At 46.5% G+C, this 14,884-nt stretch overlaps 1 protein-coding gene across 1 annotated transcript in view; it reads left to right on the top strand.

Moving 5' to 3' along the window:
* LOC118007269 (gamma-2-syntrophin-like) overlaps positions 1–14,884 on the top strand; it is a 193,253-nt gene that overhangs the window by 101,048 nt on the left and 77,321 nt on the right. Inside the window, exon 9 of the mRNA XM_035000255.1 lies at positions 11,478–11,605. Within this exon, the coding sequence (XP_034856146.1) occupies positions 11,478–11,605 (128 nt within the window). The remainder of the gene's footprint in view (positions 1–11,477; positions 11,606–14,884) is intronic.

Genomic DNA, 14,884 nt, shown 5'->3' on the forward strand with positions numbered 1-14,884 from the left:
GTCCCAGGCGGCGGGAAAACTGTGTCCGCGCGAGCCGGGCTGCCGTTCCAGGGAGGAGCTCAGCACAAACCACAGGGAAGGATTCGGAAGGAAGAAAATCCTCTGCACAGAAGACAGGTTCCTTCGTTTCAGAGACCTTCAAATATCGACAGACAACTGAAGACATTCCAAGGAAATTAAGTGACACACAGCTAGAAAACTAGGAAATATGTGACTTTTAAAAAGCTACATAATTTTAAACTCCTGTAGAATCACTGACTAAGAATTTATTTAATTTAGTAAATGATACGTTCTGGTAAGGGTCAAACCTTGTGTGGGTTCCAGGTCCCTTTGCGTGGCCTGTTTTAGCTGTAGATTCTTTTTGTGTAAAAAAGGAGCAAAAAGCACTTCTGCTGCTGTCTTAAAATATTGTTACATTAAATAAATATTTGTTTTGTTATTTTGTACTTCGAAGGGTGTGACCATTCTCAGTGCCCAGAGGAAAGCGCCGGGCTGGATTCGCTCCTTACTCAGGAGGCAAGGTGGCGCTGCTCAGGCACATTCTCTCGCGGGGACTTCGGTGGCGGGCTGTCCGGGGCCGCGAGCCCCCTGGGCTGGGTGGGTCGGGACCTTGTGCGGAGGCAGGTCAGTGACGTGGAGCTGGCGCCTGTCTGCCTACCTGCTCCTCTGGAGCGCGTCCCCGGGGAGCGGCCCGTGGGGACACAGAGCGGTCTGGCCTGGCCTGGGCGGTCATCCTGGTGCCACCAGGACGGGCTCATGGCGCATTAAAGGCCCATTAGCAGCTCTGGCACTTGCCTTCGCTGTGGCTGGAGAATGGCTTTCCCAGCGGTCGGAACCTTGCGTGTGGGTAGTGGCGTGGTTTCCTGCTTCTCGGGGCACACCCGAGGACCTGGTGCACGGAGCACCTCTGCTGTGGCCCCGTCAGCCGCAGGACACGTGGACAGTGGCACTCCAGCCGACCCGCCTCCCGCCTGCACGTGCATGTGCAGCTGAGGCAGAAGCTGCCCTGTAGGCACGAGGAGGAAGCCATGGAGGCCTGGGCCGTCATGCACCACGGAGACCAACCGGCGAGGAGAACAGTTTCTGAAGCAAAATTACCACGTCAAAGTCACTAAAGAAAGCTGAAGGAAAAATTACAGTATAGACACAGCACGATCACCAACGCTTTCCCCGAAATGGGCATGAAGCCCGCCCTGTGTCAAGGTGATTACAGTTTCTCAAAGTAAAAAAGACAAGAACACTGAACGTGAATACTGTTTAGAAGGGCCTGTGATACTGCAGTCAAGATAATCCGTCATCAGAGACTCCATGTACTTACCTTAAATTAGATACTGACAGTGAAATTAATTACATAATTATTAAAAAATCCTTCCCTTAAAGAAAAACTTTTCAGAGCAGTGATGCGGAACTCAGAGGTAATAGTTCAGCGTGGCTTCTTTGCCTCTTGTTGCTGAATCTCTGATCCTGAAAAAGTAGTTTCTCGTGTTCGTAACAAATTTAAAATTCCATGCTGGTACGTGGGCCAAGATCCAAAATGCAGATGACTGCCTCATACCCAGTTGTAGGTCTTGTAGGGAAAACCAGTTTATTCAGACTGTGTTAGATTTCTTTATTTTTTTTCCATTTATTTTTTAGGAGTATAAGTGAGTTACATCTTGTTTTCCACAAAAAAGAAGTGTTTATAAAAGTCTTACATGCATTTTGTTCTAATCAGTTTCATTTCTAAAAGCATGAATTTTATGATACAAGGTCATAACATCTGAGTAAGGCAAGGAGTATTTTTTTTTTTAAGATTTTATTTATTTCACAGAGAGAGACACAGTGAGAGAGGGAACACAAGCAAGGGGAGAGGGAGAGGGAGAAGCAGGCTTCCCACGGAGTAGGGAGTCCGATGCAGGGCTCAATCCCAGGACCCTGGGACCATGACCTGAGCCGAAGGCAGACGCTTAACGACTGAGCCACCCGGGCGCCCCAAGAAGTATTTTCAAAGCCTGTCTCCTCAGGGCTGTGCGGTGAGGGGGGAAGCAGCATGCTGGGGACACATCTGGGGATGTCCCCTCACAGTGCAGCCCACCTGCTCTTGGTGTCATGCCCAGACCCCTGGTGACCCCGACAGCTTCTCCCTGTGACCATGTCAGCCTGGGAGAGTCACATACACTTCACAGCTTGAAAGTATAGTGATAATTGTGACTCTTCCTTCAGTCTCCTCTGAGTTGTGAGGGCCCCACAGGGTCCTTGTTGGCCAGGTCAGTGTGACCGTGTGCGCAGCTTTGGCCCCTCTACCCCCAGCCACGCAGTGCTCTGTGTCACCATGCGCAATACTGAGGTGCTGTGTTCTGCACCATTATGATCGTGTTATAGTACAGCATGAAATTATGTTAAAAATGGACCCATACCTCCAGCAGGATTTATCAAGGTAGAAATTGCAAACTTGTGACCCACGGGCATGGTCGTCTGCTGGGCAGAACACTCATTTTTGATTGAACACTAAGTGGTATAAATTTGGCTGCTTGCTAGCATTTGAGTCTTTCCTAGGTTTAATAATCATTAGTCTTTATTGATCAAGATAAAAAAGAAATCAAAGTCCCATTGCTGAGCATCTCTAGGAACACTGGGCCATGACAGCCCACCACAAGGAAGCATATTCTAAAGAGCCATGTATAATAACGGTTTGGGCTTGGAGTCTTCCGTCTATGGTCTGCATAATTGAAATGTTGCGTACTACCTTCTCAGTAGCCTCCAGTGAGAAACCACTTTGTAATTGTTCACTCTATGTTAGGTCAGAATATCCAAAATTCAGAACTTCAGTAATGCCACCAATTGCTGCCCATTCTAGTGACCTGTTAGTTAATTTTATGGAAATAAATGTGGAAGGAAGCTGGCTATGAGCCCAAGGTGGGTGCCTCAGACTGAATACAGATAGCCCACGAACAAGCATGAGATATGTAGCACTGTGCTCTCATATGAAAATATTATTGAAAATCATTTTAATTATTTAATTTGTTCAAAATTATTTTAAAACTACAATTAATATTTCTGTTTAAAAAATTACATTTAGACCCAAATGTCCATTGATGATGAATGGATAAAGAGGATGTGGTGTGTAAACACAATGGAATATTACTCAGCCATCAAAAATAATGAAATCTTCTATTTGTAATAATGTGGTGGAGCTAGAGTGTATCATGCTAAGTGAAATAAGAGAAAGACAAATACCATAGGATTACATTCATGTGTGGAATTTAAGAAACAAAACAGATGAGGAGGGAAGAAAGAGAGGGAAACAAACCATAAGAGACTTAATGATAGAGAATAAACTGAGGGTTGATGGAGGGAGGTGGGTGGGGGATGGGCTAGATGGGGGATGGGAGGGCACACAATTGTTGTGATGGGCACTAGGTGTTGTATGTAAGTGATGAATCACTGAATTGCTCCTGAAACCAATATTGCACTGTATGTTAACTAACTAGAACTTAAATAAAAAATTTAAAGTTAAAAGTTGGATTTAGATTATGCACTGATTAATGCTTCACCAACCTACAAACATGGACATTTTTTAACACGCTTCTTCCTAGTAACAGACAAAGTGCATGGGGAACTAGAGTATCCCATGTAGGATGGCCCTGCTGCATGGAAGCAGTGTTTCATGATGTGTGTCAGAACATGTGCAATGTCAAATTAATGGAGATTTCAAAGTCCTATCTTCATGCCTGTAAAATATGAATCTCAGAGAAAGCGGCCTAAGAATTGATCTTTTACAGATTCCCTTTATGATTTATATGCACAGTGAAATTTTCAAGTCCTTACACGAGACATTGGACACAGGAAACAAGACTAAGCAGCTGGTGGCATAAATCTCCTATCCAACACAGGTTCTGAGATCAGTGAGCACAGAAAGAACAAGGAGCATTAGAAGCCCACACAGCATATCTTCTGCAGTAGAACCACTACACTCAAAAAACAAGGCACACTTGTTCTCAGGCACTGGGCGGCTGGCAGTCTAAGCCCATGAGCCCTGAGAGAAGGGACAGCACAAGGTGAGCACCACCTGGGACAGTGGAACTCAAGCATAGCATGTAGTCCTGCTGCAGTGAGGAGACAAAGACAAGGATGCAGGGTTTCTGAATCAGCCCGAACCTGTGGGGCAAGGCAACAGAGTCCCCTGAAGGAGGTGGTGGGGGTGAGTTAGAAGTTTGTGTATGTAGGTTTTCCAGAAGTCCTTGGTTGAATGCCAGGATACCAGTGCACAGGGAAAGACTTTTCAGTGCCCCTCTGGAAAGGCACTGAGGGGCATGAGCAAACAAAGATACTAGAGGTCTAACAGTGCTGATAACACTGCAAGTCCACCGCACCTGGGGTGGAGAAACTGTTAACTCCCAGACATGCAGCTGTGAATCCGGAAGGGCTACACCACAGGCATGAAGGTCACCATAAAACTGTCCTAACAGAGCCTAAAACCAAGCTTCGGGAACACCTGCAGGCGAGACACCTTGGGAGGCGGAATGCTTTAAAGTTACAGGGGTTTAATAAACACCTTTGTTTTCCACAAACCCACCACCCCTATGTTTAAGGTGATTATAGTAAATGTGTTGAACAAAAATCCACAGGAGGAAGATACAACCACTACCTTGTGTCACTGACAATGTCCAGTGTGCAATCAGAAATTACTAGGGATGCAAAGAAATAAGAAAAAGTGATAGGAAGCTAAGAAAAAATGTAATCAGTAGAAATAGACCCTGCATGAAGATGTCGAATTTAGCAGACAAAGGACTTAACACAACACTTTCAAATATGTTTAAGGCCTTAAAGGAAAACATGGTCTTAATGATTAAACAGATAGGGACTATCAGTGAAGAAACTGAAACTGCAGAAAATAAATGGTTACCATAATAACTGAACTAAACGCCCGCTAGTTTGGCTTCCTGCAGATTGATGATGGCACTAGGACTGGTCAGGAGACTGGGGACAAACAGAGAAGTTGCCAATCTCAAGAACACAGAGAAAAAGACTGACAAATGAGCACCATTGATGTGTGGGACACATCAAGGGGACGAGTCCCAGAAGGAGAATGGGAATGAACACAAGTTGGATGCATACAAAGAAAACAATCTGCAGGCATATCCCCATCAAACTGTGGAAAACCAAAGAGGAGGAAATATAGGCAGCAGCCAGATTTTAAAAAGGCATTTCTTTTTTATTTTTTATTCTTATGTTAATCCCCATACATTACATCATTAGTTTTAGATGAAGTGTTCCATGATTCATTGTTTGTGCATAACACCCAGTGCTCCATGCAGAATGTGCCCTCCTCAATACCCACCACCAGGCTAACCCATCCTCCCACCCCTCTCCCCTCTAGAACCCTCAGTTTGTTTTTCAGAGTCCATTGTCTCTCATGGTTCGTCTACCCCTCCGATTTCCCCCGCTTCATTCTTCCCCTCCCGCTACCTTCTTCTTCTTCTTTTTTTTTTTCTTAACATATATTGCATTATTTGTTTCAGAGGTACAGATCTGAGATTCAACAGTCTTGCACAATTCACAGGGCTCACCATAGCACATACCCTCCCCAATGTCCATCACCCAGCCACCCCATCCCTCCCACCCCCTTCCACACCAGCAACCCTCAGTTTGTTTCCTGAGATTAAGAGTCTCTTATGGTTTGTCTCCCTCTCTGATTTCATCTTGTTTCATTTTTTCCTTCCTTCCCCATATTCCATGCTCATGGATAGGAAGAATAAACATTGTTAAAATGTCTATGGTACCCAGAGCAATCTATACCTTCAATGCCATCCTGACCAAAATTCCAATGACATTTTTCAAAGTGCTGGAACAAACAATCCTAAAATTTGTATGGAATCAGAAAAGACCCCGAATCTCCAAGGAGATGTTGAAAAAGAAAAACAAAGCTGGGGGCATCACGTTGCCCGATTTCAAGCTATATTACAAAGCAGTGATCACCAAGGCAGCATGGTACTGGCACAAAAACAGACATATAGACCAATGGAACAGAATAGAGAACCCAGATATGGACCCTCAACTCTGTGGTCAAATAATCTTTGACAAAGCAGGAAAAAACATGCAATGGAAAAAAGACAGTCTCTTCAATAAATGGTGCTGGGAAAATTGGACAGCCACATGCAGAAGAATGAAACTCGACCATTCTCTAACACCATTCACAAAGATAAACTCAAAGTGGATGAAAGACCTCAATGTGAGACAGGAATCCATCGAAATCCTAGAGGAGAACATAGGCAGTAACCTCTTTGTCATCGGCCACAGCAACTTCTTTCACGATACATCTCCAAAAGCTAGTGAAACAAAAGCAAAAATGAACTTTTGGGACTTCATCAAGATAAATAGCTTCTGCACAACAAAGGAAACAGTCAACAAAACAAAGAGGCAACCCACAGAATGGGAGAAGATATTTGCAAATGACACTACAGATAAAGGGCTGGTATCCAAAATCTATAAAGAACTTCTCAAACTCAACACACAAAAAACAAATAATCAAGTCAAAAAGTGGGCAGAAGAGATGAACAGACACTTCTCTGAAGAAGACATACAAATGGCTAACAGACACATGAAAAAATGTTCATCATCATTAGCCATCAGGGAAATCCAAATCAAAACCACACTGAGAGGGGCGCCTGGGTGGCTCAGTTGGTTAAGTGACTGCCTTCGGCTCAGGTCTTGATCCTGGAGTCCCGGGATCGAGTCCCGCATCGGGCTCTCTGCTCGGCAGGGAGCCTGCTTCTCCCTCTGGCCCTCCCCCCTCTCATGTGCTCTCTCTCTCTCTCTCATTCTGTCTCAAATAAATAAAATCTTTAAAAAAAAAAAACCAACCACACTGAGCTACCACCTTACACCAGTTAGAATGGCAAAAATGGACAGGGAAAGAAACAACAAATGTTGGAGAGGTTGTGGAGAAAGGGGAACACTCTTACACTGTTGGTGGGAATGCAAGTTGGTACAGCCACTTTGGAAAACAGTGTGGAGGTGCCTCAGAAATTTAAAAATAGAGCTACCCTGTGACCCAGCAATTGCACTACTGGGTATTTACCCCAAAGACACAGATGTAGTGAAAAGAAGGGCCATATGCACCCCAGTGTTCATAGCAGCAATGTCCACAATAGCCAAACTGTGGAAAGAGCCGAGATGCCCTTCAACAGATGAATGGATAAAGAAGATGTGGTCCATATATACAATGGAATATTACTCAGCCATCAGAAAGGATGAATACCCAACTTTTACATCAACATGGATGGGACTGGAGGAGATTATGCTAAGTGAAATAAGTCAAGCAGAGAAAGTCAATTATCATATGGCTTCACTTAGTTGTGGAACATAAGGAATAACATGGAGGACATTAGGAGAAGGAAGGGAAAAATGGGCGGGGGGAATTGGAGGGAGAGATGAACCATGAGAGACTCTGGACCTGAGAAACAAACAGGGTTTTAGAGGGGAGGGGGTAGGGGGGATTGGTTAGCCCGGTGATGGGTATTAAGGAGGGTACATACTGCATGGAGCACTGGGTGTTATACGGAAACAGTGGATCGTGGATCACTACATCAAAAACTAATGATGTATTGTATGGTGACTAACATAATAAAATTAAAAAAAAAAAAATAGAAATTATCAGACCGAATTAGAAAGACCCTTACTACTGAAAATATTATTTAAATATAAAAGTACAGACATGTGGGGATTAAGAGTGGAGAATATATGTCTTATACACAGTAACCATAAAAAGGTGGCTTTGTTAATGTCTGACAAAGTAGTCTTCCAAGACAAGAATGTACAAAACCAAAGAGGAGTGTTTCATTATGGTTAAAATATCAACTCATCAGGAAAACATTATAATCCTAAATATGACATGCACCTAATAATAATAGAGCTTCCAAATACATGAATTCAAAACTGGCAGAAATGAGAAATAAACCCATCATCATATTTGGAGCTTTTAATACTCTTTGTATAGAAGTTGATAGGACATGTAGACAGAACATCAGTAAGGACATAAAGGACACAGCCAACCTTATAAATCAACTGGAACCTACCTGATTTTAGATGGAACTACACCCAAAGCCTATAGGATGAACATGGAGCATTCACCAAGATCACATGCGGGGTTACGATGGGCTGTTTAGGATGATAAACACAACAATTCTGTAATTGGTGAATTCTGTCAAAGAAATAATATGTGACCTTCACAAAGTCTTTCAGAGGATAGAGGAAGACGACCCACATCCCACTAATTCTACGAGGCCAGGATAATACTGATGCCAGAACCTTTCAATGATATGGTAAGTAATGAACATCACAGACAACAATCCTCATCAATGTAGGTACAAAAATGGTCAACAACATATGAAAAAGTCAAAAGGATAAATCGTCCTGAGCAGGTCAGGTATCTCAGCAATGCAAGCCCGGCCCAGTAGTCAAACCCCAAACTTAACTGACAGCACAAGGAATGTGTTTATAATATCCTCAAACTGGAGGCAACCCAGATCCTTCAGCAGGTGAATGCAAACAACAGAATACTGCTCCCTGATGGAAGATGGATGATCTGCAGATACATCTCACAGACTTCCTGCTGGATGGAGCTGAATGCAAATATTTCCCGCATGGTTCTATTTATAGAAGTTCTGAAAGAGTCCGAACTATACAGTACCTGATCTGACAGAAATCAGATCGGCGACTGCCTCAGCTGGAGGGCAGAATTGTCTGCAAATGGGCATAGGGAATTAGGTTCTGGAGGCTTGGGGTGTATCTAAATGTCAAAACTCATCAAACTGTGCGTCTATCAGTACATGTAGGAAATTTATGCCTCAATGTATTTGTTAAAAATTAGAGGATGAATTGCAAAATCCACAATCATCCAAAGTAGAAACACGACAGCAATACCTAAAAAGTTGCTTTCAAATCTATTTAAACGTAAAGTATTAAAATAATATTTTTTCTTAAAAAATGACTTGACATATTCAGGTGTCCAGCAGAGGTGAGGACGTGGCATTGGTGTTTTTGGCTCAGGAGCGCACGGGAGGCCCGCCTCCCCTCATTCTCAGCTCCGGCCTCTGCACTTGGGGGAATTATGGATGCCGCTGTCAGGCCGCAGCCTCCGCTGATGCTCATTCCTGCAGAATTGTCCTTTATTCCCTCGCGGCTGCCACTCGTTCCCACGGGGCCACCAGCTTCTCGGGCCAGGCTTTACTCTGCTTTTCGGATGGAGCCTCAGTCGTGTTAGGTAATCCTGTAAAGCGTGGGGACACTGTGTTCTCTTCCAGCAAATGCTAATAATTGCTAAGTGACATTCAGATATAAACATCATTCCAAGGGAGTTACTGAGCAAGAGAGAGTTCTCCCCACACAAAGAATAAATGGAACAAATCTTAGTCACTTTCCAGAAGCAGAGTTTCTATTACCGGAAAGTGCTCTGCCTCTGGGCGCAGATGTCTGCCTTCAAGTCCCTTTGTGTCAACTGTGACCAGTAAACATTCTTTTCTGATCTTTGATGATGATTATCGGCAGTAGGACCCCAACTAGGTTTTAAAGAGAGAATAGGGACAAGATCATCAGGAAATACACAAAATGAATGATGAAGTTTGGACCGATTTTTTTCTCTTTTTGAATTTTGTATTTCCCGAGCATTTGGGGTGCAGTCCTATCTCTGCCGTACTCAGAGAATGTAGCCTGAGGCGCTGTTTGTCACACTCGTGTGTACGTGTGTGCAGAGAACAGAAAGACTGACATGCACTGTGCCTGTGTGTGGCGAGTGAGATATTTGAAGGTATCTTCTTTCATCTACTTTTATTCATTTCCCCCAATTTTATAAATCTTGTATTATAAGTACTTAGTTTTCTTTGAGTTTCTTAAACGTCTCCTTCGTGGCATTTTGGGGAAACAGAAGAGAGGTCTGTGAGGGCGTCACCGCAGGGACTCCGTACAGCGGGGATGTGGCCCGCCCCACGGCCCCAGCCCTGACGCAGTGTCACCTCCCCCGGCCCCACGCCTTGGCCACACACCTCTGCGGTGCCACCTTAGCTCAGAGTCTGTCTCACAGTCACTGAGGCCGCTCACGGGGAGGGTCCTGGGACTTGGTCAGTCACACATCCGAGTTTCAGAGCGGCCTTTTCTTCTTCAGGGAATCAAACGGAGGAGGGCATGTTTCGTGTCTCCCTGCTCTGAAGTCGGCGTCGCCCGCGGCAGGCGGCAGCTGGCCTGTAACCCCTGCCTTACCTGTGTAGGTCGCGGAGCGCTGACAGGTACAGCCCACGGCGCTCAGTTCGGCGGGTGGAAACATGCCTCGTTGCTTCTGCAAGCTACTAAGCTGATACTAAATTGGGGGCAGAAATTAGAGTTGAGAACTTCTGCTCTCTGCAGGAGGCACTTCCCTCAGGTGGGCATTCGCTCCCAAGTGTGAAGCTTACACTGGGCACTTGAGCTTCCTGAGGAGATGAGGCTCCAGAAGGTCCACCTGGGCTCACTCTGCATGTTGTTCTCGTAGGAGGGCAGGTGCAGGCTTCCCTGCAGGGCTGGGACCTTGACATCTCTCTCGGCAAGAGGGCAAGGAGCTGGACATCGGGAGTGGAGAGCAAGGCACAGTGCCACGGGGGACTCCCTGGCGTGCCCCTTCTCTGCTGGGGCCCTGCCCTGGTCTAGGAGCGGGCATTGGGACACCCCCGAAAAGCCCACTGATTCTCTAAAGGGAGCCTCGTGGAGACCTGATGTCTGCTTCTTACCTGAAACTGGACATTTGGAACCAGTGGTGCTGAGTCAGGCGCTGCCATGACCTGGCCGATGCCCTCACCCCTGCCCAGGGCTTTCTTCGTCCTCGCTGTGGGCTCCACAGTGAAATGGATCAGGCGGCTGTCGCCCTCTCCCCACCCCCGGAATCCAGACAGGAACTTCGGGGGTCCTCTTGCCTGGAGCCCTCTGCTGAGTCTGCTGCTGGTGGACACCCGCCACGTGGGGTCGGGTCCCAAACCTGTGTGCATGGGTTCCGCGCTTTCCATGCCCCTTCCTGTTGTCCGCAGGCTCTGCACAGGAGTGGCCTGCTCTCCGTGCCCACCAGCCTCACACTGTGCCCGCACCCACCAGACAGTGTGGCCTTGTGACCTGGACATTGTGAATGTGACCAGTACTAGTAGATACTGTCTCTTGGACCCAGAGTCGCTCTGCTTTGATGTTGGAAGTTGGGGTAGCCCCTACGGCTTCCTGGACTCAGCACCTCTCTCCCCATCGCTTCCCCTTTGACCTTCCTCTCTTTAAGGCCATATTTTGTTAAAAAAAAGAAATAGTTTAAATTCACATAGAAGTGCACTTATTTCTTTCTAGGTCTTTGAGGAAATTATTACATGCTTTCTTAACAGTTGAAATGTATCTGATGTGAATTGGACGGGGCACGGTGTTGGTCCTGCCCTGTACTTAGTGCCTTCTCACTGACTCTGTGACTGTTGGCTCTCCTTTATTTTGTACAGGCTCCATCATCACCTTCCTCGCCTGTAGCTAACGAACCAAAATATGAGAAGCGCTGGCTAGACACCCTGTCAGTTCCGCTGTCTATGGCTCGAATCTCAAGGTACAAGGCTGGAGCGGAGAAATTAAGGTGTGTGACCACTGTCTGAAAGGGCGAAAGCTCATGAACCCCATTCACGAACCAGTTCTTAGTCACGGGGTGCTCCAGAGTATCTGAGTGCAGTTGTCTTTGGGTAGATTGATGAATACGATGTAAGTCGGGCATCAGAAGAAAACAGTGATGGGAGCAGCAGTGGGTTAATTATTAGCAAGCGTTCTGTCCAGTGGCAACGTGACTCTCGTTAGTCCTTTTGAAACATAGTGATTAGAAGAAATTGTATATTCACTTATAAACGTTCACAGAATTACATTGGAAACAAGACTGCATTCTTGTCCGAGGTGCAAGCGGTTTCAGAAAAGTCATTTAAACTCTGTGGGCCTCATTGTCGTCATTAATAAAATGAGAGGCTAGACCAACATCCATGTTACATGACGCTTGCTAGTTTTTGAGTGTGGCTAATTAATCAGCTTCAGAGATCCAAAGCGTGTCATCTGTGGCTGCCAGGGTACCATGCAAAGGCCAGCGAGTAAGTAGATGGTGCAGTTATTTCCAGTTGTAAGACAGGCGTGCAGAGAACTGTGTGAGCCATGCATCTGTCAGCAAGGGAAGAATTTACTGTTTTGAAATCGAGCATTATCTTTGATCTAGTGCGTGCATGCCCGCGTGTGTGCGCCTGCCAGAATGTGCCCCCGCGTGTGTGCGCCTGTGTGTGCACCTGCTCTAGATGTGTGCCTGTGTGTGCTCATGTGTAGGGTCGGGGAGGGGAGAGGCCTGGGGTCTCTTCCTTCTGTGAAAGGAAAGTCTGTCTAATAATGCTTTTGATGAATGGCTATAATTATAATGCCAGTATAATGCCAGTATTAACTGGCATTAGCTGCACAGCCTCTTACAGTGAACGTGCACACCCGTGACGGGGTGCTTATGACACCATAGCATGAACGGCGCCTCTAAGTTTGAGTTTTACATGTGTGGCCGTCTTTGGAAAAGGTTAGTAGCCGTGAAAAGTCAAAAGGTGGGAAGAGACAGATGGAAATGTGGGTAGATGGATGACAGATGGATGATCAATAGGTTGATAGGTAAGTAGGTAGGTAGGTAGAAAGAGAGACACAGAAGTAGGTAGGTGGGTAGAGATAGATCAACGGGTAGGCCCCATGTGTAGAGTTAATAGTAACAGAAGCAGCCAGTGTTCTTATGGCCACAGATCCCTGGTAAAAAGTGCCTGTGTGTGGTTTTCTTACAACCTGTTTCTTGGTTGGAGCTGGCTTATTTAGGAGGTGAGTAGGGACTGGGGCTCATGCTCTTTGATCTCTGCCTACCCCTGTGTTTGAATAAATGGCTCTTGGAAAATTAGGGCCGCTGAATGTCACCAAGCACATGCTGGCCGGCCATTCTGCTGTCTCTCTCGAGGAAGGGAAGACGCGGACCAGCTTCTGGTCGGAGGGTCAGCGTGCTTGTTTCTCACAGGCGGTGCCCCCAGTGACGTCCGCAGGGTGTGCAACAAAATGCCCCTTCACAGAGCACAGGGTGACATCGCCAGCGACGATACCTGCCCGTGTCTTACCAGCCAGGTGCTGCCTGAGGTGCTGAGACGGGTCTCCTTCTTGGCAACAAAGAGCCCGCCCGTCAGGCCACGGGCCGGCGCCCATGGGGATGAGCACGATGTGCCTACAGGATGGCATGCGGCCAGGGCCTGCCGCTCCGCCCTGTTCGGTGGGAATGCTGCTGAGCCCGCCAGCACACTGGAAGCCCTGGGACGCCTCATGAGATAAGAGCATGTTGTTTTATGAAGGCTCTGGGTCTTTTAGCTCTGCTGACATCTTCATGATTTTAAGCAAGGTGTTAATATGGGCAAGAAGGTGCAAAATAGCAAAATATTGAATCGGGACTCAAACTGCATTTGATAAAACCTGTTTGTCCTGACACTGCTGGTATTAACACTTGCGTTTGGGGGCTGAGAGGAGCCACGGGGCCCGCCTTCCCTGGAAGACCCTCTGGCCCCATTTTGACCCAAACAGACAGAATCCAACAGCTCCGCTGTATTTTCTCTCAAAGGAGAAAGTGGGGAGTATAAGGACCATGTTCAGAAAACACCAATTCTAAATCAAACTGTATTCTTCCTATAAAAAATAATTTCAAGTTGAACAGTTTTTTAAATCTTGAACAAAGGTAGCCTGGAAAGGGTGTTCAGGACGTGTCTCAGAGCGGATCAGAAACACAGGGTGAGGAGGTAGGAAGTCCGTGGCCGGGGGCCCTGCTGCCATCTTTGGTGGGAAACCCCTGGGATCTCTTCCTCCAGGATTTCCCCCAAAGTAATTGGCTCAGTAATGGTTGAGGTTCCTGAATTTCCTGAAATTTTTTTGGAAGATTCTTTAATGAGTAGATGCCAATGTAAACCTAAGTCATTTGAAGTATTTGAGGATAAAACACCAGCTGTCACAGGGAGACTGCTTTCATTCCCTGTGGCCCCCACAGCCTGCAGGATGGCTCCGCTGGAAGCTCTGCTCTGCTTACGGTCGGGGCAGTGGCGGCAGTGTGGGTCAGAGGCCAAGCGGGAGCCGTGCTCATAGGTAGATTATCGTCCCCATTGGTGAAGACTGAATCGTGGGTTATCGTCCCCGTTAGTGAAGACTGAATCGTGGGTTATTGTCCCCACTGGTGAAGACTGAATCGTTGGTTATCGTCCCCATTGGTGAAGACTGAATCATTGGTTATCATCCCCATTGGTGAAGACCGAATTGTGGGTTATTGTCCCCATTTGTGAAGACTGAATCATTGGTTATCATCCCAATTGGTGAAGACCGAATCATGGGTTATTGTCCCCATTGGTGAAGACTGAATTGTGGGTTATCGTCCCCATTGGTGAGGACTGAATCGTGGGTTATCGTCCCCATTAGTGAATACTGAGTCATGGGTTATTGTCCCCATCGGTGAAGACTGAATCATGGGTTATCGTCCCCATTGGTGAAGACTAAATCGTGGGCTGCACAGTAAAGCATGGTTCAGAGTCTCACAGAGAATCATGTGGTTTGGCCGCTGGGTTAGTTGTTGACACGTTTCCCCAACATCACGTGGAGAAGAACATGGCCGCTGGTGGGCTGATGGTTATGAAGAGGACTTTGAGTCACTGTCTGCTCTCCCGTGACCGGTGAGTGCACCCACCAGCATGAGTCCTGTTCTGTCAGGGCTCTCACATGCTGGCGCCTGGCAGAGGGGCTGGCTGCGCATGCTCTGTCCGGCCTCACTGGGCTGAAATCCAGCTAGAGGCCGGCTGCTCTCTTCTGCGGTTGGGAGCCTCTTCAAGCCTTGTTT

The sequence above is a fragment of the Mirounga leonina genome, unplaced genomic scaffold (assembly GCF_011800145.1).
Source record: "Mirounga leonina isolate KUSES-001 unplaced genomic scaffold, KU_Mleo_1.0 Mir_117, whole genome shotgun sequence".
Classification (NCBI taxonomy): Eukaryota; Metazoa; Chordata; class Mammalia; order Carnivora; family Phocidae; genus Mirounga; species Mirounga leonina.